The 25,377-nt window shown below is 33.9% G+C and overlaps 4 protein-coding genes across 5 annotated transcripts; 2 read left to right on the top strand and 2 right to left on the bottom strand.

The window, feature by feature from the left end:
• Window positions 1–1,798: 1,798 nt before the first annotated feature.
• LOC122595658 lies at window positions 1,799–5,326 on the top strand. The gene is made up of 6 exons (XM_043768072.1): window positions 1,799–1,919; window positions 3,519–3,785; window positions 3,982–4,116; window positions 4,312–4,368; window positions 4,487–4,621; window positions 5,061–5,326. Exons 2-6 carry the CDS (start codon window positions 3,522–3,524, stop codon window positions 5,124–5,126), a joined length of 657 nt encoding a protein of 218 aa, XP_043624007.1. The 5' UTR covers window positions 1,799–1,919; window positions 3,519–3,521; the 3' UTR covers window positions 5,127–5,326.
• Window positions 5,327–7,287: 1,961 nt separating this feature from the next.
• LOC122595802 lies at window positions 7,288–13,119 on the top strand. The gene is made up of 12 exons (XM_043768248.1): window positions 7,288–7,771; window positions 8,874–8,990; window positions 9,095–9,287; window positions 9,818–9,984; window positions 10,085–10,259; window positions 10,438–10,499; window positions 11,078–11,159; window positions 11,564–11,621; window positions 11,705–11,805; window positions 12,277–12,360; window positions 12,447–12,517; window positions 12,748–13,119. Exons 1-12 carry the CDS (start codon window positions 7,350–7,352, stop codon window positions 12,839–12,841), a joined length of 1,626 nt encoding a protein of 541 aa, XP_043624183.1. The 5' UTR covers window positions 7,288–7,349; the 3' UTR covers window positions 12,842–13,119.
• Window positions 13,120–16,222: 3,103 nt separating this feature from the next.
• On the bottom strand, window positions 16,223–17,502 carry LOC122595726 (UPF0496 protein 4-like). The gene has a single exon (XM_043768155.1). The coding sequence runs from the start codon at window positions 17,354–17,356 to the stop codon at window positions 16,358–16,360; it is 999 nt and encodes a 332-aa protein (XP_043624090.1). The 5' UTR covers window positions 17,357–17,502; the 3' UTR covers window positions 16,223–16,357.
• A 1,712-nt stretch (window positions 17,503–19,214) lies between these two features.
• On the bottom strand, window positions 19,215–25,292 carry LOC122595821 (rRNA (cytosine-C(5))-methyltransferase NOP2C). 2 transcript variants are annotated; one of them, XM_043768269.1, is made up of 13 exons: window positions 25,189–25,292; window positions 24,965–25,095; window positions 22,380–22,722; window positions 22,080–22,227; window positions 21,841–21,978; window positions 21,676–21,738; window positions 21,400–21,521; window positions 21,050–21,287; window positions 20,730–20,974; window positions 20,559–20,659; window positions 19,753–19,834; window positions 19,608–19,669; window positions 19,215–19,482 (listed from the first exon to the last, which is right to left on the bottom strand). In XM_043768269.1, exons 1-13 carry the CDS (start codon window positions 25,282–25,284, stop codon window positions 19,362–19,364), a joined length of 1,890 nt encoding a protein of 629 aa, XP_043624204.1. In that variant the 5' UTR covers window positions 25,285–25,292; the 3' UTR covers window positions 19,215–19,361. The 2 variants fall into 2 exon arrangements, with proteins under 2 accessions (XP_043624204.1, XP_043624205.1); XM_043768270.1 differs by having other exon boundaries at window positions 21,062–21,287.
• Between the last annotated feature and the right edge of the window lie 85 nt (window positions 25,293–25,377).

Genomic DNA, 25,377 nt, shown 5'->3' with positions numbered 1-25,377 from the left:
ATTCGTCGAAAGTATATCGAATGACATCTCTAATGAAAGAGCATTAAATTTTAAGAACACCCATACAATTTTTATAATTTATCGACGTATGATTTTTGAGATAAAAGATTTTGAATGAATTAGAGGAATAAATAATTTATGGAAGAGAGAAAAAAAAGATGATTGATTGAGATTTGAGGAGAGAGAAAGGGTATTATGGTTATTTTAGATAAATACAGAATAGATGAGAGGGGTATTTTGGGGATGTACTTAAAATCAATATTGAAAATTTTAATTCAATGTTGAAAATCTGGAAGGAATCTGCTTTATAATATAGCATAGATATAGATATAAATATAGACCTAACTTTTAATTGTCAAGAAAAAAAATATGATACAACAACTAACATATAAGAATGTTTTTTATTAACTAATTATATATTTGTGTTAAAATTGGTATTGATTTGTACAATAAAAAGGTAAAAAACTAAATACAATAACATATTGGTTAACTGTAAGTAATAAATATAAACTTAAAGTAATATAAATATAAAATAAATTAAAATATATTTAATACGGTTTGGTTTGTTTTTTATTTATATGAAACTGGTACAAAAAATGATTCATTTGTTTTTTAAAAACGAAAACCAATCTGGTTCATTTGACTTTGACGGTTCGATTTGCTCAGTTTTGTTTTTATGTTTTTGGTTTTCCAGTTCGATTTTTGCTAACGTTTACTTGACATACTATTTTAAACACATTATGCTGGTAACGTGGTCGATTTCTACCGGAAGATAAAAAGCAAATGCCGCTGAATCCAATATGTCGTTAAAAAAAAGAGAAAATAGCTTAGATACCCCAAAACCATCTTCAATATATGAAAATACCCAACTTTTTTCATATTCACCAAAAATACTCATAAAATCGCAAGACCGCAAGGAGGAGTTGCCGATCGCAAGCACTGCTTGCGGATCGCAAGGAATCCTTGCGATGCGCAAGCAAGTCTTGTGATCCGCAAGGAGTTCTTGCGATCCGCAAGCAAGGCTTGTGATTTTGACTTTTTTTTTACTTATGAATAAGATTTTTTGTGAGATTTTCTTGTACTTGTTAAGATAGCAATTAGATTTTTATGTACTTTTTTTTACTTATGAATTTACCAACAACCTTTCACTATAAACAACACCATAATTTTTTGTTTCTTTCAGTTTGCAAAATAAAAGATATGTTTTTCTTAGCTAATAAGTATTTAGTATTTAATTTAGTTTTGTTTGAAACGTAGAGTTAGAATGGAAGTTTGAGGCTGAACTCTGAGTCTTCTTAGGTACTGGTGTGTCACTAAGAACTGAGACGATTTTATGTTTTAATTATGGAAAATTGTTATTTAACAAGTGAAATCCGATTGATATCGTAACAAGTACAAGAAAATCTCAAAAAAAAAATCTTATCCATAAGTCAAAATCGCAAGCCTTGCTTGCGGATCACAAGAACTCCTTGCGGATCGCAAGACTTGCTTGCGAATCGCAAGGATTCCTTGCGATCCGCAACTCCTCCTTGCGGTCTTGCGATTTTATGGGTATTTTTGGTGAATTCGGAAAAAGTTGGGTATTTTCATATATTGAAGATGGTTTTTGGGTATCTAGGCTATTTTCTAAAAAAAAAAAAGAAGAAGCATTTTCTTAAGATAATAAATAATAAAAACCAAAAAGATAAAAGCTAAAAATAGATGGAATTGCCCCAGAATTGGTATGAAAATATTAACGGTCATGATCAATTAGTGTCTTGCACCACATATATATATATGTATCTATCATTACTTTCTTCAATTGCTTGTTGTGTTGATGACCACCACCGGCGACGCCCACAATCTCATTGATTCTCGCCGGACTCACAATTCCAACTCAACTACCTAGTACCTACGACTACTGATCCACCTGCTCCCAGGTTCTATCTCTGTCTTTTTTTTCGCCATTTCAATTTTTAATAGTAGTTTATAAGTTTCATTATCATATATGTTCATTGATTCTAATCTCTTCTTTCCAATAAGTAATAACTAGGTTTTGTAAGGACACACCGTGTTTGTGCATGGTCACAAGTGACAGGACTTTTATGACCTCCCGAAAGCTCATAAGTATTTTATTTATTACATAAGTTCTAATTTGGATTTTTTTTTTTTTAATGTATTTTTAGAGAAAAATATTAATACTTACTTACAATTTGTCGACCATGGGACTGGAAATCAGCACGTCTTGGTTTGTAAGTTGTCGTGAGTACTGCTAGGTCGAAGGCTCTTTGCTCGTTCTATTTAGATCGTTAGGGATGTAATTTCTATCATCGATGAATTCAATCGGGTTTTTTTTTTTTTGACATTGGGAGATTGCTTGAATTGTAAGTATTATCTTGTTTCTTACGTTTTATCGGTTAGTATCAGAATGTGAAAGACAAAGATGATAATGATTGTGCAGATAAAATAATGAAAGTTATGGGTTAATGAGTATATGGCACTCCATTGTCCCAATTGTCGATATACATTTTTGATTTTCTTGCTTACCATGAAAGGTAAACTATTTATCTAGTTGTGGGATTGGATGGTAGTACTGTAGTAGTTTTGCTTGAACTATATCTAAAGATGGAATGACTCGATTAAATAAGAATATAACGAAGAGGGCTGAGCAATCGGTAATTTGGAGTGTGTGGAGTATGGAACAGGGTATATAGATATAAGGTTATGTGGCTTACATAGTTTTCTCATGCTCTTATCGAAGTAGATTGCGTGCTATCTTCTATGTTTTTCCTCATGATGTCGAATCAATGATTACATCTTATTAATGGTTTCTTATTTAAACCTATTCCTTATCAACATCTGTGATCTAAAGTCTTCATCTTCAATTGCTAGTTAGGACTTTCTTAGAATTTCATAGTAGCTGAGAGATACTGTTCCAAGTATATCCTCTTGGAATGACAAAACTAAGTATGGTAGTTCAGACAAGGTTTATATGACTTTTAATTTTCTTCAATAACACTAGTACTTTTGTGATATAAGTGAATGGTGGTGTTCTCGGGGACATGTAAGACAGGTTGGGTAACAGCTAAAAATGAAACCAGTGTTAAAAAGGTGTGGTTCTTGTCAGTTTTACCTACAAACACGTTATTTTCCATATTTTGAACTTTCTTACTTAATTATTCTACTATTTATGGTTACAGAAATAAGTTAATTCTTGCATACAAAATCTTCAACCTGTTTCCATTCCCCTGTAGGCTTAATCATTTAATGTGACCTGTTTGAGCTACAACCAACCCAATTAATCAGTTTGTTAGTATATAAGTCTTACCACCTCTATTCGTGAAGTTTAATCTTGTTTGTAAGTTATGCCCTGCTGTGTTAGCATTAGACACTCATCATGGATTTATAAGAGAAATACTCCTTTCATTGTTCCGACTTCCAAGTGATGGAATTAGTGTGCTATGAATGCTCATTACTTTTATAGTTTTATAAGTTTTTGGAAATCATTCATCGGGTTTTTTTTATCTTCATTTTTGCAGGATATGGTGGGTGTTCAGGCCAGTCTTCCTTGTACTTGGTCATTAGGAGGTACGGAGCATGTCTTGAGAAGAGGATGTTGTAACTTCCCATGTTTCAGCAATTCAGGTTTAGGTTCTTCTGGCAGTAAATCTCTATTTTTCCAGAGGCAGTACGTTGTAGATGATTCTTGTATAGGTAAACGTTCACATCATATCTGTTCTAGTAAGATGGATGATATGGGTGATGGTACAAGTGATGACGAGTCTTCTGAAGGTGAAAGTGAATCAGTAAGTGAGAGTTTTTACTCCCACTTTTTACAGATTTGTGCCTGTGTGTGTGTGTGTGCATATATTCAAGTAAATGTTGGTATCCTATTTGTTCTAACAAGATAGCCTCTTGCTTACATCTACACACATAAACATAGACTTATATACATATATTCTTACATATCTTAGATGCAAAGATTAATGTTCCAATTTACAGGTGAATAACGAAATTCTCAGAGAAAATCTAGAAAGAATTATTGGTGTAGATGATTCTGCTTTTTCTGGGATAGATTTGGCAACGCTCATTAGGAAAAAATATGGACGATCATACGATGTTCAACTCATAAAGAAGGTATAGTATAAGCTTCATCCTGCTGTTTACAATCGAATGTTATAATAAGTTGGGAAATCAGGCATTCTTAGTAAATTTGAAGCTATTAACCTGAATAGGTCTAATAAGTTATTCATTTTTGTACTCATAGCTTTCTACGATGTGAAATGTATCTTATACACTGACACTTTTAATATATTGATTTATTATGGGCAGGAATTCATGGGTAAAAATCTTCTTGCAATGAATGTCATGTGGAAATACATGGAACAGGTCAGTGACTGCTTATGCTTGATATTGCAGATGGAGCTAGGATATGTTATATGATAAAATGTTGGTCTCTTGAAGATGAAAAATATTGGCTGGTCGCTTAACGAATTTTGTCTGACAGAGATCTTTTCCGCTGACTGAAGAAGAGTACTTGTTGAGGCTTGATGATGTGGCAAATACATTGAAATGCTGGGGAGCCGTCTCTCATATACGAAGCAGCCTGGAAAAACTAAAAGAGAGACCTAGGATCGGAAAGGTAAATTCATTTATCTAATGATCAAGCTACTTGTGACAGTGATTCTAATCTCCCAGTTTTCTCAAACTGTCACAAAGGGAGTGTTATATTATACCAGACCCAGGCCATTTAAATATAATTAAACTAATATACCAGGTAGATGGTAAAAACCAGTTAATGAAGTATATTAAACTAATTACCTAGGTATAAAGTAGGCGCAACCCAGCACATTTTGCCTTAGTAGTGTTAACTGATCCCCTCGTATTTCCCCTGGTAGTCCTAACTGACCCGCCCGTTTTGCCACCTCTATTCAGAGCCATCATGATTCATGTCCACATGTCCTCATCTACAATCTCATACCTATAGATGTATCAACTTTACATGCTATTGTTAATCCTGTTACAGCACAACATAAATGAGCTGTCATTGCTAACTTAAGTGTACTTCCATCTTGGTTCAGGCAGTCAGCATCTTTATAGACATGGATGAGTCAGGAGGGCGCACAAACGAATGGATATACAAGTAGATGGACCATACTTAGTAAATCTAGTGATTCCCAAATCTGACTGTAATGGCATCAGTAAATTACAATGAACAGATGCTGGTTGTATATTTTCTTTTGAATCTTTATAGATTTCGAATTAAAGGCAAGAAGCAATGGGAATGCTGCCTTGTAATGTGATTCTTTAATATTCTTTGTAATTAATATATGGTCTCTCATGTTCATATGATCATGTTTAAGTGATAAAAGTACTCTAGGAGTATATCATTAGATGAATAGATCGAAATTAAGGCTTGATGTAAAATCATGATAGTAGCTTTTTAGTATCCAAAAAATGGATACTAGGGTGTGATGAGTGATAATCCAATAAACTATAGTGTGAATCGGATATGTACCCAAGATAAAATAAAAATGGGACATGTTATTTTAGATTTGAGATATATGAGGGTTTATGGGTTATAATTTAAAACCATAATGATACAATGTATGATCTTTTATAAAACAAAACTAACTTAAAAATATATTGGGTCGGTGGGTTGACCTTTAAATCTCAACCCTAATTCGACCCAAAACAATTCTAGTCGGTTGGTTGGTTGAAAATACAAAGCATAACCCGGTCTTCGCAAGTCAGTTTTAGGTCGGAGTTCAGTTTGAGTTGAATATTAACCAGTCTCTATTGCTATACCACACTCGACCCTCACCAACCGCCGCCAGCCCTAGTCGCTTAATATTACTAAACTAGGAATAAGGTTTTTCTTTTGATTTTTTTCTTTTAAAAAAAATCTGGGATTTTATTTGAAAATTTTAGGCCTTTTTTTGATGGGATAGAAACAAATTTGAAGATACAACTCATACATGTATAAGAGAGAATCAGGATGAATGTAACTCGAACATTTGGTTAACCATGTACGAATAGAAAAAGTTTTAGGATGATATATATCAATAATTCAGTTTAATGGTCAATTATATACAAAAGGAAAAATACGTTACGGTGATAAGTGATTAAAACCCTTTATATAACTTACAAATTTGATTTAAACATATATATTTTGTAGAAACCATGTAAAATTGTCACCCGTGCACACATACACATTTGCGTACACATAAAAGGTCGAGCATGATAACAAATTATTCTCGTTGTTAATATTCACGAGTATTATTATAGAGAAATGTTTGATCTACACATAATTTATAAATAAATGATATATTCTCTTATAAAAGTGTAAACGGTAAAGTATAACATTTCACTTTCTATTTTATATTATAAAACTTATCACACCCCTCATTTTTAAAAATAATTACACAATGGTTATATACAGAATTACCAAATTACCTTTAATAAAAACCCAAAAAGAGTTTTTATAAAATACCAAATTTGTTTTTAATGAATTAATTTACACTCTAAACCTTTATTTTAACGAGCATGGTACCCGCACAATGCAGCGACAGTGATGGGGAAGGCGGTCTAGTGGTGTCGGTGATGGTACCATTCGTGGTGGTGGTGGTGACGGTGTCAAGTGGTGTAGACTGATATAATTGTGATAGTGAAACTTTTTAGAAAATAAGAACTTAAAGTGTTAATTATTAAAATAAAGGTTTAGAGTGTAAATTAATTCATTAAAGGCTAAACATAAAAAGTCAAAGGCAATTCTGATAATTTAAAGATAAAATTACCTAAAATAAAAATGGGGCTATTTCTTTATAAGGAAATATAGATATAGATAATTAACACTCTACTTCTAAAAAATTTCCACTATCCAATTACATCAATCTACACCGCTTGACACTGTCACAACCTATAGTATCATCTCCGACACTAGTAGATCGTCTTCTCCACCGCCATCGCGGGTACTCGTTTTGTAAACTGTAACGTGTAACATTTCACTTCGTGCGAGTATGATTCAACTCACTCGACTTGTACCCCGTCACCAACTCACCATTCTCCGCTAGAAGCATTTTGCTTTCTCTTCCTAACCGTAATATATAAGGGAAAAACTAATATACTTTTAGCTGTAGGGAAGAAACATGTTTCCCCTCACAAATTCTCTCATGAAAATCACATATAAATACAAAATCTTTCCTCTCACAAAATCATGGAATTATGGTAATTCTAATAGCATACTTGTTACCCAATATATAAATATAAATAAAAAATAAATAAAAAAACAAAACAAAACTCAAAAGCTTTCTTTCATTTCCTTCAATCAAACATGAACTAAACATCCATTCATCTGTCTAATCACCATCATGCATCAACACCTTCCATCCGATCGCCAACCACCGCCGCCGCCAAATCATATCGTAACTCCGATCTCCACCGCTCATCCTACCTGCGAACCTATTCCGACCATGCCTACGTCATCATCATCACCATCTCCATTAGCCAGAATCAGGCTATCCGATTTACTCCCATACGACGGCGCAATGACGGATACTTACTCGAAAGCGGTCGAATCGTTATCCGGCTCGCTAACGAGACATAACGCGGCGGTTATTGAGCTAGGAAATGAGGATGGAGCAGTATTGAGATGTGGATTGGAATCTTCTAGAATGTATTTTAGAATTAGGAATTCTGCACAAAATAATTGGAGTCATTGTAATGGTAGTGTTAGTACTAGTAGTAGTAATGCTGCTGGTGGTGGTGGTGTTTATAAGTATAGAGCTGGAAGGTATGTCGGTTTTTCGGATTAAAGTTATTCACTTATTCGAGCTTATGAAATCATGTTTCGTTACTTTCGTTCTCCTAGTTAGGAAATTCGTGTAATTATGTTACCTTTTCCGCGAAAGATATATGCTTTTAGTTTTGAAAAATGCTAAACGCGTGCATAAAAGGTTTGTACCTTCTATATTAAAAGTCCACCTCTAAATTTTTATGACAAGTGTACAACTATTTAATGCACGTGTACCGAGTAGTATTACATTTACAACAAATTTCCATAAAAATGCAACATAAGGGAGTGTCTGGGATTCCCTGGAAAATTAATCACCCTGCTTATAAAAAGCGCTTATTCTTTATGAAATAAAACAGATAGGCATTTTTGAAAGAGTGTTTGATATTGTATTATCTGCTTAATGTTTTAATCTAGTATAGAAGCATGATTTTATGGTGGTATGTATGTTACTAAATTAGAGTTACTCATCTTTATTTAGATTTTCATTACAATCTTGGAGGTGTTTTCATTTTTTTTTATTTTAAATTTTTAATTCCTGATAGTATTATGCAACTGGTAGTAAGTGACATATGACTAAGTGGTCCTATTTAGGTGATTCATTAGTGCTGCAGAGTAAATATTTGAAGAAGTATATTTGTTCTGGAACATACAGAATAAAATTGTGACTATGACCTAAGATATGAAAAGTTAAAACCACGATAAACCCTAAATTAGGGTATGCAAAAACAATTGAAGAATTGCTCTTTATCTAACTAATTCTAGCCTTGTATCTGCTCAAGCCTCAAAGCTGCGGCCTACGGCAGTGTCTAGTGGCTGACAGTGGTTGATGGTGGTTTAAAGGTAGGGTAGAAATGGTGTTTGGGAACATGGTTACAAAGAATGGCAGCATTCATTGGCTGCCGGTCACCGAAGTATTCAAAATCACTTAGTCACATAAAAGTTCTAAATAGAACCTGATACACAGTGGTTTTTTGGCCCATTACACAGCCTGTGTCACCTCTTGTTTGTTTTTTCTTTTCATATTGGTTGCAAATTTCTGTTTACTGCTCAACAATATTTGTTTGGCACATTTGGATATTATATAAATGTCATGGTACAGGGCTTTAGAAGATATGGATTCATCTCCACCATGTATGGCCGATGTTTTCAGATGCATGGGAAAGGCGGCTCGTGCTGTTTTATGTGCAATCGCCAGGCATCTTCGTTTAAGAAGCGAGTAAGAACCCTGAGCATGGCTTCAAGCCTTATATTGTTTCTCTTTTCATCTTTTGATGTTTGTATGTTTGACTAATATATATTTAAGCTTTGTATTTCATCCAGCGCTTTTAATCATTTACTTGACGATGACCCCTTACCTGCTAATGAGGCATCATCATCAGTACTTGTTGCATCCTACTTGCACACATCATCACTAAAGGGAAAAGGTGCTATTGGAGGAGGGAACATAACGACAAGTTATGAAAGCGAAAAAGGATTATTAACTTTGGTCAGTTCAGATGCACCTGATCTGCAGGTAATTGGCCTTCAGATCACTCTACAGTTGTTAGTGCCAACTACAATTTTTTTATGCTTAAGCAAAATTATAATTCATTGAAAGACTATCTGTTGGGTTTTGTATCTTTGTCATGTGATGAATTCCGACCCTTTATGCTAAGAAAGCAAGTTCCGTTACTTATGTGTCTAGGTTACATTTTCGACTTGTTTATCAATTAATGGGTCAATTTAGGGTGTGTTTTATCCCAAACAATTCAAATGGAAAATTTATATTATAGGGAAACATCATCAATTAGGTCCCCTGGTCAAATGGAGTGACAGTTACGCATAGTCTTTCTAATGCATACAAAGACCTAATTCTTTTTAATCAAAGATTTATACATGTTATTGGTTTATGATCATATGTGTCAGCCAAACCAGGCCAGATTGTACTAAAAAGGACCTGTTTTGACTTGATACCAAACCCACCCATCTTACCGTTTTTACTTGCACTGTGCAACTGTCAGTTTTTTGAATCATTTTTGTTAGTTCTTTCACTACTTTCTTTAGGTTCGTGATCCCAATGGTCGATGGTACATAGCAGATTATGGTTCTGCGCCAGGGGATCTTTTACTATTGACGGGGAAGGCACTGAGCCATGCTACGGCTGGTCTTCGGCCATCTTCTTCATATAGGGCTGCTACTGACTACATTCCTGCCACTGCTAACGCTGGACGGTAGATCATAAAAATTCTATGAATACTAAAGTTGTTATAGGAACTTTTAATGTATAGTAACATATTATATACTCTTCTGAATACTTTTTCTATTTTCTAGGTCATCATTGGCATTTAGGCTCATGCCACAAGGCAATGCCATATTAGACTGTTCTCCAATCAGAGCAGCTGGTCATGTGATCCCTCAAAGCTATGTACCAATCTCTGTAAGCCAGTTTATGGATGATCTTTCTGCTGATGAAGATGCACCTTGTAACGTCTCTGACAATGGTTTTGTAAGCCATTTTTACTTTTATATCGTGCTAATATGTCGAACTCTATGCACCCATTTGCATCTATAATAATTATATAACAGGCTAGCAAGTTTCTGTTAGTTACAGTTTATCTGATAATTAATCTGGTATGGCCTCAAGATGTGAAAATGAGAGCCTTACAATTGGTTCTGAATTGCAGGCTGGTTGGAAAAATTCGAATAAAGAACCTTCATTGAGAAGTGTTCTCTCTGATGCATTATCGTAAGTTCATTATTTGGATAATTTGTTTTGTTGCTTTATTGCTGCATCTGGTAATTTTACTGTTAAATAATTAATGAGCTGCTTAATATAACAGTTAAAGTTCGCTTCATTTTCTATGTTTTTGTGATTTATATGGTAAAGTGATACGAGAAGAATTTATTATAGTTATGTGCATTATTTGATATATCTATATCTATACTTTACTTTTCATTATAAAGTATTTGGCTTGCGTCTTAAATTTTGAATTTTTAAGTACAAAACAATTAATATTTCACCCTTTTACCTCATTATCTTATATCTGTATTATTTCGATATTTATTCCACCTAAATATCTCCATCTTTAAATACTTAACTAGCAAATAATTTTTATGCCTCTGTGTTAGACAATCGTTGTCGGCAACTGGCCGCTGTCACCCCCTTATTGTATGTACTAATCGAAATTCACGAATTTTAGATTTGAGTTTGATTTACCCCGGAATTTAATCTTTTTTTTTTTTTTTTTTGAGAATCCACCCATTACCACTCATCATGCAGGGTAGGATTCTAGTGGATTCTAATCCAAGTTTATATTGTTTCAGTGGTGCATTTCTTGAAGATGCCATGCTTGTTTCATGTGGGCATTCGTTTGGTGGCATGATGCTTAAGAGGGTCATAGAGACGGTAGGTGAATGCATATCTATATAGAAGCACACACTTTACAGAAGATGCATTTTTATATTATGGTACCGTCTGTTGAATATTAAAAATAAAATTCTTAGTTTTTTTTATTGTATTTAGAATGCCAATATTCGCTTTCTAAGTGAAACAATAAGGTTTGGTGTGAATAATTATGTTATGAAAAATATACGAATGATCCATAAACATTTTATCATAGGTAACCATTTAGGTATTTTTTTAAAACATGTTATTCATTCCACCAGGCTCCCAATTTTCTTCAGCTTTTAAGTACATATGCATGACGGGGAAATATATTTCAGAGATTCATAAATTCATATGTGTTTTTGTATACGTGTGAAAGTTTGCTAGGCCTTAAAAATAACAATAACGTAACTTTTACATCACAGGGAAGATGTAGCATTTGTGAGGCTGAAGTCGGGACTGCATCTTTAATACCTAATCATGGTAACATGCATTAGTTTTCTTTTGATGTTTTTATTTGTCAGTTTTTTGCTTCTGGTTTTGATCCTTTTTAGTTTTATCAACAGCTTTAAGAGCTGCCGCAAGAGCTGTTAAACGTGAGGATGATCGAAGGCTTTTCCACAATGCTGCTATGCGGAAACAAAGAAGAGAAGTCGGGGACCGTTGGGTATGCTTTATGTTGTTCAAACTTGGATAAAAATACAGGCTTTTTTGCTTTTCGTAAAAATTCAAAATAACAGTTTATATGTTCCTGATTATTGGTTGGTAAAAGTGGAAATGATGACATTATGGAAGTATTCGCTCAACTAGATTTTGTCTGATAGCTTTTAGCATCATACGGACTTAGAATCTGAAAGTGGTACTAATGTATTTTTAAGTAACAAAGTCCATTCTTTTGCATCAACATGCGCATATAAAATATACAAGATCTTCTACCTGTTTCATCAGTATCATGTGTGTGCACTTGGAACTTCATGAATGTCATTATACAACTGAAACAAATCAGCTTTGAGTTTTTATGACATAAACTTGCACAGTAATTAGCATATTGTTGTCCTTTTTTTGTGTGTGCAAGTGGTACATGAATCTTTTTCCATGGGATTAAGACTCTAACAAATATGATCGGTGAACAATTCAGGTAAATGGAGAGGTTGCTTCCGAAAATGGAATCCAAAGATGTGTACAGTATCCATTTTCTGTAAATGAAAAAGTTGTTATTAAGGTGAGTTATCTGTGATCTTTGAATTTTTTTCTTTACCCAAGAAGTCTGCTTGTAGAAACTTTTATGCGGAAGGAAATGCTGTGCAGGGAAATCGGAGGACACCTGACAAATTTGTTGGGAAAGAAGCTATTATAACATCACAATCTCTTAATGGCTGGTTAGTTTTTAATTTGTTGTTTGCTTCTGAACTCCTTTTAAGCACAATTCTACAAAAGTCGCATCCTTGAGGAAATAGCAAGTCTTGATTAAAAAAATGATTTCGACTCCTAGTACCTATTGAATGGAATCTGATTAAACAAGTTTTCCTTTGTGTTCTTTCTATGATTTGGTTGGCATTGTTGACCTTTACACGGATTAAAGGTTGTTTTTGAATATTATGTGGTGCAGGTACCTGGTAAATATTATTGAAAGCGGAGAGAAAGTTAGGCTACAATACCGTTCTTTTGTAAAGATCCCAAATTCTCAACCTACAGCTAGTTGAAGGACCAAAAGGCCTCATTTTCTGCATCACCTGCCACTTTTGAGGAAATCTTAGCTTAGTTTGTTGTTAAAAGTTATAATTATCTTTGTCAATTGGCTTGCTCTTTTAGTGTCATAGCTTGTAAAAAATTGTTAACTAATTTGAAGACGATAGGGCAAACTCTAATTTATAGGGTATTAGGTTTACATTTGTGAATCGGAATTTCATGTAATGAGGCGAGCATACATGTTATAGTATCAGTGTTGTTTAAATCATTAGTCTTGACTCTTGACGATGAATGCTATTGTCCTCATAGTTCTCTCTTTTCTAGAGCTTGCAGTGAGTTGAGTTTAACGCTTAAGACTGTACAACTCGACTTGTGATTTATTTGGGAATTGGGCAAGTTACATAGGCAACTTAACATTTCTTTTCTTACTATGAATAGAGTCTTTTCTTTTTTGAAATTTCGGTGGTTGGGTAATGTATTTTACCTTGCCTTAATGCACTATATATTTCAATAATTTCAATACTACACAAAATAAAGGCAATTCGCCCACAACTCCACAAGCCCACAAATGAAAGACACCATAAATAGGTTGAGAATGGGTATATGCCATATTGCCATCACTACCGAAAAATTTAAATGGCAAGAGAGAGTATGTTCCATCCGTCGCATTATATAGCAACTAGCAAGGCATGAAGAGTAACATTTATATGATTTTTAAGATTTACCAAAGTGAAAATAAAAGCCTCCTTGTTAGGTATTCATATAACAATAGCAGTCACCCAAACCACATCTATCACATACCCAGAGCTAGTAACTACTGCCACATCAACTCCATTATCACACGTCAGATTAAATGATGAAAAAACACATGTTATAAGAATAGCATAACCCACTTTTCTTCTATACAATTATCTGTTTGATATCTTTGTTATTTGTTTAAATTAACACTGTATACAAGTTTCGAACTTTTTAAAAAAGTTAAATTGATCTAATAAAATTTTATTGGATTAATATTGAAAAAAATAGTAATGTTAAGACTACAAAATGTTTTAATTTATGATCGAGTTGGCGCCATCTGTGGTGTCATGGAGGAATGAAAGGCCGGTTAATAGTTTACATTTTTTGTTTCCAAACCCCTATATTAAATTATACACTACTAAACTATACCCATTTCATGACACTAGTCTCTCTTTCTCAACTTATCAAAAACACCTCATCATCGTATAAAACAATTTTCAATATCCATTCAAACTCCCTCACTATCCCATAAAATAAAAATGAAGCGAAAATTGAATACTTTTATTCATACATAATAATTAACGCATCAATAGACGCTCATCTTAAAATCAAATTACATCAAAGGACAAACGGGAAAATCGATATGACATGACTGACTAATAGTGGGTAGAAATTGATAATTTGGTGGCAACTTAATAGCATTGACATCAACATATTTACATAAACAAAGTTTATGTTCCCGTAGCTCGTTGCAACAAGCGTCTGATGGCGATCCTCGTGTCTCTAAAGCTGGATAACAACTCTTTATATCTTCATCTGGAAAACAATTAGGAAGAGCTTGCATATTCACATTGCCTAGAAGCAACATGAGTTGTGCCACAACCATAGTAAGAACAAAAATCATGTTCTTCATCTTATAAATATTGCAAAACTCACACAACTACTTGAGAGAGACTAAAAACGTGGAAGCTAGATAGATAAATTGGTGATATAACATATTGGGTATTTGAGCTCTATTTATATATAGAAGCCTCCTATAACTTATGTTGAAACGTACTTTTATTAATGAACTCATAGAAGTAGATGTTTGTGTAAAATAACGTACGTACTTCAATTACTCACAAATTGATGAACTATATTTATGATCTAGTAACACACAAATGATGTAATTGCATTACGGTCAAATCTTCAAATTTGTGATTTTAGTGATACACTCTTTTGTTCTGGTTTAAGGGGGTGTTTGGTACAATGAAATGGAAAGAGAAACACTTCTCATGTTTGGTTGTAATGGAGAATGGGAAAGAGATTCGAGAACAGGGAATCGATTCTATTCCCTCAATTCTCTATGAAATGTAGAGAATTGATGGTAATGGAAATTTTTAATTTTTAATTTTTTTTGTTTTGTTTTAGTGATGTTATATGTATTAAATTTGATTATTATTTAAAATTTAGTATTTTTTATATATTTATTCTCTGCTTGTACCAAATGACGGAATCGATTCTCTTTTCAAATATCCATTCTCTTTCCCACTATATTCATTCTCTATTACATTTCTCTTTTCTCTTTGATTCATTCCTACCAAACACCCCCTAAGATCCTACAGTAATTTAACTCAGTTTTAATACTAAGTGAATTATTTTAAATCAAAAAAATAAAATATTTAGATGTTTATACCTGTAACCTGTATTTTAAGTTTTATACGTATAGATAAATCTAACCATCTTTTGAATAAAAAAAATATAAAATGACGTATCTATATATAACCTTGACCTTGTCTACCTAGTTTTGTTATGTATCATTTCAAAACATTTTATATTAATTCGTCCAGCTATTTTTGTTGTGTATAGCTTTGAAAAACAGAAACATGCATCAATTTAATTTACATGATTTATTAAAGGTATTTTTTAAATCGGTTACCTGCATTCAAAAATTAATATTTATATATATATATATGTATATAATTTTAAAATCAAATTAAAAAAAAAAAAAAAAAGTCAATCAACATTAGGCTTTTTTTATTGTTCTTTTATTAAACTTAAAAAATGGTGCACCATTTTCACATCCATTTTTCAGTTGGTGATTCGTTACTTATATCCGCAACATGTACTAGGTCTTTAAGTAACTTTATCGAGATCACATGAAGTAATGAACATATCTTATGTTCGAATATGTCTTCCAGCGGTATTCCATTATGGGATTATGTCAATGGAGTCGTCCGACATTATTCTCATGAAATACTCGTAAATAATACACTGGAACAAAAGATGACCCCAAAGTTATGATGTCTACACGACAACTCCAATCTATACCTTTTCCTGACAATTAAAGCTACTCGAGCAAACGGCAACTTAAACAATAGATTGCTATTCAAAGTCGGGCAGAAAAAAAAACAATTAACTAGGTAATAATCAGGTATACATTTCAAACATGATCATGATAAATTAAGTTAATTCAGATCTAAGTCAATTCAAAACTTAAATTCATCTTAACATTCGTGTTAAGTTACACCGACTAATCGACTATGTTAAGTTACACCACGACTACTCAATATCTATATTAACTTCTCAATTCGCAACTCCACAATACAATAAAAGCTTTACTTCCATTTATTAAAACTTAAGTTAAAACAAACCTAACACTACCTTTACAATTTTCATTAACCAAACGTATATTCATTAATTCAAACATATCACAAGTCCACTATTTTTGTAAAACGTATAATATATTCACACTTCCACATTTCCACTCGACCCACTATTTTTCTACAATCTAATTATCTAAGCCCAACAAACTAAATATCTAAACGTCCGTTACGCGTCTTCAAAACAGCACTAAACAAACCGTTAACTCCGTTAGTCAACGCGTCAACCCCGTCCGAAAACGTCTTCCCGGCCGATGCCAATTCCTTCACTCCGTCATCCAACGCCGCCTTATCTGCGCCATCATCCGAAACGATGTCGTTTATCAGATCACGCACTGTAACCGCTTTCATTTCCACGTTATCAACCTCCAAAGCCTTGTTTACGTTCCGTTTAATCACTTCAAACATCCGAGTTTGCATAGCGTTGACCGATTCAGCCCAGTCAAAATCATCAGAGACTCGGATAAACTCGTTGGAATCACGACCACCTCCGAACAAAACGGTAACCAACAATCTACTTATAAAAACCGTTATAACCGCCACGGTGTAAAACATCCGGCGAATAAAGTCAGTTTCAGTAGCTAATATCTTGCCACGTGGCCGCACCAGCTTACCGATCATCACCGTCAGCTCATCGATCAAAGCCGCCGCGCGAGCACCTTTCTCCGCCTCCACCACAGATTCCTCCGGCTTTTCAACAGATCTAGTAATCTTCTCCTTAGCTTTGTTCAACTTTTCAACCGGCGGTAAATCGCCGGCAAAATTAAGTAACCGGAGGCTGTAATTAATCAATAACCGTTTCTCGGTTAAATTTTTAACAGCAAATGAAATCAAGTTACACAGATCCAATACTTTTAAGCTGTAATCCATATACAAAACCTGATAACTATGATCGGATAGTTTGAGATCCGAGATGTGGTGTTCGGATTCGGAATGGATTGATGTGAGGACTGAAACGGCGGTTGATAGCCAGGATAAGGAGATTTCCGGTGGATCGGAGGCGGTTAGATTTAGGGTTTTGAGATGATTGAGGAGATTTTGGTGGAATGAATTGGCGATGAATTCGTAGGGTTTGGAATTGGAGATTTTAGGAAGTGGTTGTTTGGATTTGAAGTGAGATGATGAGATGGCTTTTTCGACTAGAAACATGGTGGCGGGATGGTGGATTGTGGTGAGATTTGGGAGGTTTTTTGGTTGCCGGAAAAGATAGCTAGGGTTTGTTACGGTGGTTATATTGGGTGGATATAAAAATTGATTGATTTTTTGTTTTGAATTTTGTGAACACGGAAAGCGTGTGGAAATAGATAGAGTGGGGTGAGTGCTGGGAAACTCCCGCGAAATCCCTAGACTGCCCTCGATCCTTGAAGATTTTTTTATATTATTTACTACGTAGAAAATAAATAAATTCCAAAATTTTTAAAGAAAAATGATTAATCAACCTAATTTATGTAAATCTCACATCATGTTGCTACAGGAATCGAACTCAAGACATAAAGAAACCTCGAAAATGTCCTAAGGCATTTACCAATTGGTATATTTCTCATTAATAAAGTGTCGAAAACAATCACAGTGATACCTGGATTGAATCATGTATACTTGTGGTAAAATTTGACTTTTTAAAATACCTTAGAAGAAAAAAAGAAAAAAAAAACCTTTATTAGTTAGAATACAATTTTTAAATTTCTAAAATTTGAAAACTTCATTTGAACATGACGATTTCAATAAAAGGTTGTATTAAAGTAATGATACTATAAAGTTGTTTTTATGTATTCATTTGACCATGGGCTATGTGATGACCATGGGTTGCCATGACAACCCCACTGTATATATAAAACTATATATTTTTAGTATTTTTTATGTATTTATTTAATTTAAAGGTAATTGGTAACCTCATACTGGTATAATTTAATTTTATAGTACAACTTTTACACTTGCTATTATCATGAAAACTATTCAGCGACCCCAAACTAGAATTCCTGGCTCCGCCACTGGTTGTTTTATTGACCTTGACATGTCGTGTTATGAATTGTTGTAGTATATAGTTTCATCACAATTCTTACCTAAGGTTGTAAATGAACTATACGAACATAGTGAAATATTCATTTGAAAACTAGATTTTTGTGAAAACTAGAAAACTGATCAAAACACAATGTGTTTTTTATTGTGTAACCTAAAATACGTTGTGTTAAGTTTTAAATCACGGTGGGTTTTTGATAGCGTTGTAAATCGTAAAATTGTTCAAACACACTGTGATATGAACTTAACACAATGTGTTTTCATAAAACATATTAAAAACACATTGTGTTAAATTCAGATCACAGTGTGTTTTGACAGTTTTCTAGTTTTCACAAAATTTTTAGTTTTCAAATGATCAAACCCCTGTGAATATAAACAAACTTTGTTTGTATCTTCTATATTACCACATTTCTATTCAAATATTCATGCTCCTTCGTTTAAATTTAAGCCAAAAATAAAATAAAATAAATAGGAATGTCAAACAAACGGATTTATGTTTTTTAAGATCATACATGCACACTTCTTCAGAGTTTTATAATGTCTGTTCACTTGTTTTCATTCATGTTTGTTTGTTATTGTTTCAATATTACTATGACTTAATTAATGCCTTTGATTTTTGATGATGGCGATAAAGGTTATAATGGTAAATCAGGAAGAGATAGTGATAGAATGTTTGAAAATTTTGTTTGCTTATCTTGTGGTGAATTCCAAACTTGAGTTGGAAACCACATAAAAGGATGATGATGGCAATACATGGCTAATTTGGTAATATAAAATTGATGATAGCATCTAAACAAATTCATTTCATATATGTTTTCTTAAGGACAAGTTAACCACAAAATCCACTCATATTTGCAAATAATCTCCCACTGTTTTTACAATTTTGTTGGTTGCTCATTCATCATACCTACATGGCTACATACCGTATAGTGTATCATCTATTTAACAATGTTTTATTACTGATTGTGCCAGGCACGAGTCGATTCACTAGTTTCTTCAAAAAGAACAAAACAGGCATTAATAATATAAATAATTCCATCTAGAAGACTGATTTCAGTATAAAAACAATTTATCGTCCTAAGCGTTAGCCGAGAATTTATATGATTACTTCAAAATTTCTTATAAAAATGCTCATGTCCTAAATTGTATTATCTTTAGGACCAACATTGAACTTGGCTATAAAAAATCCAATTGTATCATATGGGCCAGAAGGATCAAACCTCTGAACAAGATCTGCCTCACCAGGTCTTAACCATTCCCTGTAATATTTACACAAGTAAAAAAAAAATCAACATCAGCTAGTTAACATTAGTTTATTGAAAATCAATGATATACCGTCAAAAGATTAAGGTTGATAATATAGAAGCAGGATATATGAACTTACTGTAAATGTCCGTCAGACGATTCTTCATGACCCACCAGGCCAGGTCCCCCAATTCTAGGATGCTAAAACATACAAATTGTCGAGAATTACAATCTTTTATGTGACGAAAATCATGCAAATATATAAGATAGATGGTGCTGCTAACCTGTGGTGCCAACGAAAGAAACTTGTATGTGTCCAAAGCATAACGAACAACTCCCTCGTTCTCGCCTGGATTTATCGTACATCTGAAATTTAATATACAGATGTCAACCTTATTTCCATGATAGTGCATCAAAGGAAAAACATAATACACTTCATGAATGGAGTGATATATGGAAAGGCAAACATTAGCGTACTCATCTCATGAGATGAGAATCTGATTGTGCCAAGCTTCTAAACCAAAGACGATGAACAGAAGCAAAAGATACCAAAAAAGTTAATAAATTATAAGACTATCTCCAATGGCGATGTTTTTGGGAGCCCTTGGGTGCCCTTGGATATCCTTTGCGGTTGAAGCTTGTCCAAAACTAAAGATTTTTTGATGCATGCCCTTACCCAAGGGCATGTCCTTAGGCATCCTTACTCATACTTTTTTTGTTTTTATTGGAGTTAAATGATATATAAGAATGTTTGTATTGTTGAGATAAAATTATAGGATTTTAAGGATTTATAAGGATGTGTAAGGATTTGTAAGGATATGATGTGTCAACTCAAGGACGCCTAAGGGCGTCCTTAGCATTGGAGATAGTCTAATAAAATTTAGCAGACTAAAAGAAATTTAGATCAAAATTGTCACGACTAGACCCAACCCAGAACCATACTAAAAATAATACGAATACTAGCATGACTTCAATGCCTGAACAAATATCATAAATGCAATTAACCCGGGGCTTTTCATACTTTTTTCTTTTTTTATTTTATCATAAATTACACACAAAAGCAAATTGAAATCAAGAAATGTTTTCTTACGTCGAATATACGAGAACTCCGCCTGGGCGAACTAACTGAACAGCCTGGTCAAACATTCGTTTCTGGTACTTCCCATGTTTTCTCAATGATTCTACCGTTTCCTTGAATAAATGGAAAGAAAATGAAGAATTCGGCAAAACAAAGTTTTAAATCATAAAAATCAATCAATACCTCTCCAGCAAATAAACGTGGTCTTAATCCAAGAGCAGAACAGGGAGCATCAAGAAGAACTCGGTCAAAACTGTTTGGAGCAAACCCTTCACATTTATCCACCCTGCCACCTGTTGCTTGATTTCTCCCGGGCCCATTTTTCAATCTTCGAATTTGTTTGCGTAACTCATGTTTGCTTGTATAACGGCCTTTTTCAAATTTGTCATCACTTGGAGCACTAACTTCCTCCGAAACAGGTAATACAGCTACAAGGAAGATAGCACTCATGTGAGGTGAGCCACAGACAATCAAAAAAGAGCACTACGAAAGAAAGGACTTACAAATCTTTTCACCTGTTGTATCTGTTTTCAGTTCTACTACTATGGAAGATGATGAATTTATGTTAACAACGCATGCGGAATCAGCCGCTTGATTGGTTTGACATACTTTGTCTTCACTTAAATCTTGCATCACCGAGCCATTTAATACATTCGTGTTAACAGACTTCAGGGCATCTAGCTTAAATGCTCTTATGCTATTCAAACCCAGCTCTGCAGCCAAATTATGAATCTCAAGCACCTGTAAAGTGAAAGATTAGGGGGAATTACTTTTTAGCTCGTAAATTACAGTTATGAATGAAGTAACATACTAACATAAAGTGATAAGATTATGTATTGTAGGAATGGTTTACCTTATTGTGAGACCTATCAACAGCAATCACTTGTCCTTTATCTTTCATAAGGGAAGCTATTGCAGTAGTTTTTCCACCAGGGGCAGCACACATGTCTAATATCCTTTCTCCCTGTTGTGGATCTACACCATACGAGTTATCAAAGTAAAATCTTTTGTCAACAAAAAGTAATTACAACATTTATAAGGGTCTTCTATCTCAAAAGGGAGACCCCATTAATTGTATCTAATCAAGAATTTCCACAAATAAAAAATATAACAAGAAAAAGTCACAAACCTAAGACATGTGCAGTAATTATGCTTGGCAGGTTTTGAAGAAATATGTCCCCCTTCAGCAATTCTGCAAATATTTACACAATAACTTGTTTATAGAAAAATTAAAAAAAAAAGTTATAGCACAACACATTCTCCAATTAACAAAGCTAAAAGGGAAAACAAATACCATTGAAGGATGTCAATCTAAACACCCTTTCAGTCATATCCACACCAAGACCTGACAAGTCACGAAATATTCCTGCCCTTGACATCGTTGTGATTCCCTGGCCAATATATAACCCTTCTCGTTCAAGATATTGAGGATCTAGACAGCATATAACATAAAAGCATTGTAATACAACAATCATACAAGACGGAGCGTGTACCTTTTACACCATAATAAACATAACAAAAAGGAAACGTTACCAGTTTTAAGCCCTTGTAGAACAATGCCACGTGTAATACCAATAGCCCATCCACCATCACGGCCAGGCTGCTCAATACCCACCGAAACTGCAACTTTATCCCCAACCTCAACATGAGCACTGCATGCCAATATACCTGGAATATAGACCTACACATACATCACAAATGAACATGAAATTAAGTCCTCGATTCATTAGTAAAAAACTTCACAGTAGCAATATCTAAAGTTGCTATCACAAAATGAAGAGAAGTACACAACGCTGAAAAACAGAAACTATAATATGTATAACTGTTTCTTGCCTGAGCACCTCGAAGAACTGCTTCTGCACACTTACGGCTTACTATTATCTCCTTTGGGGGTCTGCCTTGCTGATATTCATACTGAATATCATGGGGCCCGGAACCCTTTACAAATACAACATAATCTAGTCCAGGTATCGGGCACTTTAAAACAGGGCCCGTGTCTGTGGTGGAACCATTTAAACTTTCAGATATCTCAACTGTTGTATTATCATTCGTATGCAGATTCTTCAGATAATCTTTCGTCCCCTTCTCATGTTGAATCTCCTGAATCTTTTCAATGATGGCTTCAGTTGTTGTCCTCAGTGTATTTACACGTATACAGGAGTAACAAGAGGGTCGCCTAACAGTTATAAAAACATAGAAGGTTAAACAAAACTATCGATTTGACTCTCCCAACACTGCTTTGGCTCGAGAACAATATATTAACACACCCATGCTATGGAATATATAAACATGAGTGGCAACTTCAAAATGCATAAGTGATTTTCAACAAAGGTTCAACATAATCTACATGAAAAATATTGAAGCTAAAGATCTAGTAAGTTAGCATTACATTTGAACCTTAACTAGTGAAAGAGAAAACCAAACCATATTACATTACAATATTCCCATTTCAGACCAACACCAGTGATGTGGAGGCAGACAAGGACAGGAAACAATAGACATACAAGCATATAGGAGCACTAAAACAAATGAAAATGCAGGCCATAACTTGAATGACATGTCATTAACCAGCTAACCAGAAAGGTTTACGTATTAGCAAGATATACAGAGGCGTAATAGTCCAGATTGAAACTGTTTAGGAGTTCTAGATCTTTAAATATTACTTTATAATGTCACATAACAATGTATATGTTTGGAAAAGGAAACAATATGTAGCATTTGTTCACTGATTCAAGACAACACTTCTTTTCTCAAAGGAAAATGCAAAGAAGTGTGCTGCTAAGCTGAGAAACGGGGAAGACTACACTCTCAGCTTCACATAACATCCCTCCAGCTTCTAGCATAAGCAACAACTATCATATTGACAACGAATGAGTCTATAACTCTATATAATGACAACCTTAGATTTCCATTATAGTTCAATTTAAAAAGCCAAAAAACTCAAATCATTCTACAAACCATTCTCTATGAGACCCTTTACGGCATTACTTTTCCATTAACAATACCAGAAACCACCATTTTACCCAAATCATAAATAACTTCAAGATGTGAATCTCGTACAAGAAGACCTCCTCTACCTCTATGTAGGTCTCTCCACAATTTCTGCCAATCAAGATCAAAGCTATCTCCTAAGATAGTATTTCAGTGAATTCACGATTAAAATTCTAATCAAAATAGCAACGAACTCCTTCCATCCAACATAATATTAAACATTATTTAGCTCAGTGCTCTGCAAATAGAGATTAGGGGATTAGACTCTCTTATTTCTTATAATCTCCGTTAATCAAAGGCAAATCTAGCACCACCCGAAAGCCCAAATTCATTCATAAGTACCTTCATATCTATCTCAACTTATGGTAAAAGGTATTAGGAGCACAAAATTTTGAACCTATAGGGTGCTTATAGTTCTTTCTTTCTATCCATGTGAGACAGGTTGTTACAAACTTAATCACTTAACCTCAGGCCTACACGCCTATAATCAATACCAGAGAAGATGTGTGAGTCCTCCACTCATCGTACCCCGTTATATCTACTCAAAACCATAGTGAAAGGTATTGAGAGCCCATAACTTTAAACTTATGTGCTTAAAACTTGTGTCATCCAATTTTACATATCTACCTAAGAGTCTAGGACATACCTTACTTATCAATACAATTTAGAAAGTATATACTATGTATTGAAATTTGAAATATCAAAAGGACATACATTGCACTTGTACTTGCCCTAAACAAGAAGACTCTGAACAATGATATAAATATTGATTGCTACTCCACAAATTTTGGTTGGATGGCGAAATGCTAATTATATCATCACAAAGACAACAAAAAAAAGAAGAAGAAGAAAAAAAGTGAAGTGGTTCTTGAACCTTGAACTTGGTTAGATTGTTCCTTATGTCTAATCAGAAAGTTGTAAGGTTCCAAATTATTTTGCATATAGTCCAATTCCTCAGAAAGATGCACTGCAAACGATATACATTTTACATAGCATAGCATCAATGATCACGGTAGCAACTTTGAATATAGGATTGATCATTGATGTTTTATACTAACAATTCACTATGTTAACGGGTGGAAAATGGAAACGAATCCAACTATAGCCCGAAATCTATAACAAGTATTTAACATCAAATGTTGCTATTGTGCGTTCAAATATTGTTATTGTATGTATCTGACAGCATTTTTACAAATGTGGGATGTGTACAGACAATACTAACATTTCAAGTCGGATACATACAATAGGCTCTCGACTTAACTGCCAAACACCACCTGTCATTCAACTTGGTTAAACTGTGCCCTAAACTAAGCTAAGAACACATTAGTTTCGAATCCCGGTTTCGCGGGTGATAATAAAGTACAAAACTTTTTAAGTTAACACTAGCAGAAATAAAATTAAAAAAATATATATATCAAGAAAGTTACGTGAGGGCTTTGGAAATGCGAGAAAAAGCTTCAGGGCCATAAACTTTGTTGAAGTAATCTTCAACTTGTGGGTTCCAACGCAAAATCGGGTTGTAGCAGTAACGTTCAGATTCATCCATTTTCTCTACAATCTACCATTATCAATACATATAATTATTTTATTTTGGTATATATAGATACAGATTGATAGATAGATATAAAAAAAAGGTGAGAGAGAGAGAAACCTGTGAGTGGAAGTGAGAGTGTAGTGATGTTTGGCTGCTGAAGCTTCTGGGGTTTGATATTTTGATTACTTGAACTAAAACCCTCCCCCTCTTCATTCATTCAATTCAGGTTTATATTTATTTTAGACATGAAATATAAAAAAATGGGAGGTTTTTATACCATTTTGTCATTTTTGACCTACACTAGTA

Source organism: Erigeron canadensis, chromosome 4 (assembly GCF_010389155.1).
Source record: "Erigeron canadensis isolate Cc75 chromosome 4, C_canadensis_v1, whole genome shotgun sequence".
NCBI classification, from domain to species: domain Eukaryota; kingdom Viridiplantae; phylum Streptophyta; class Magnoliopsida; order Asterales; family Asteraceae; genus Erigeron; species Erigeron canadensis.
This window is presented reverse-complemented; position numbering and strand designations above follow the sequence as displayed.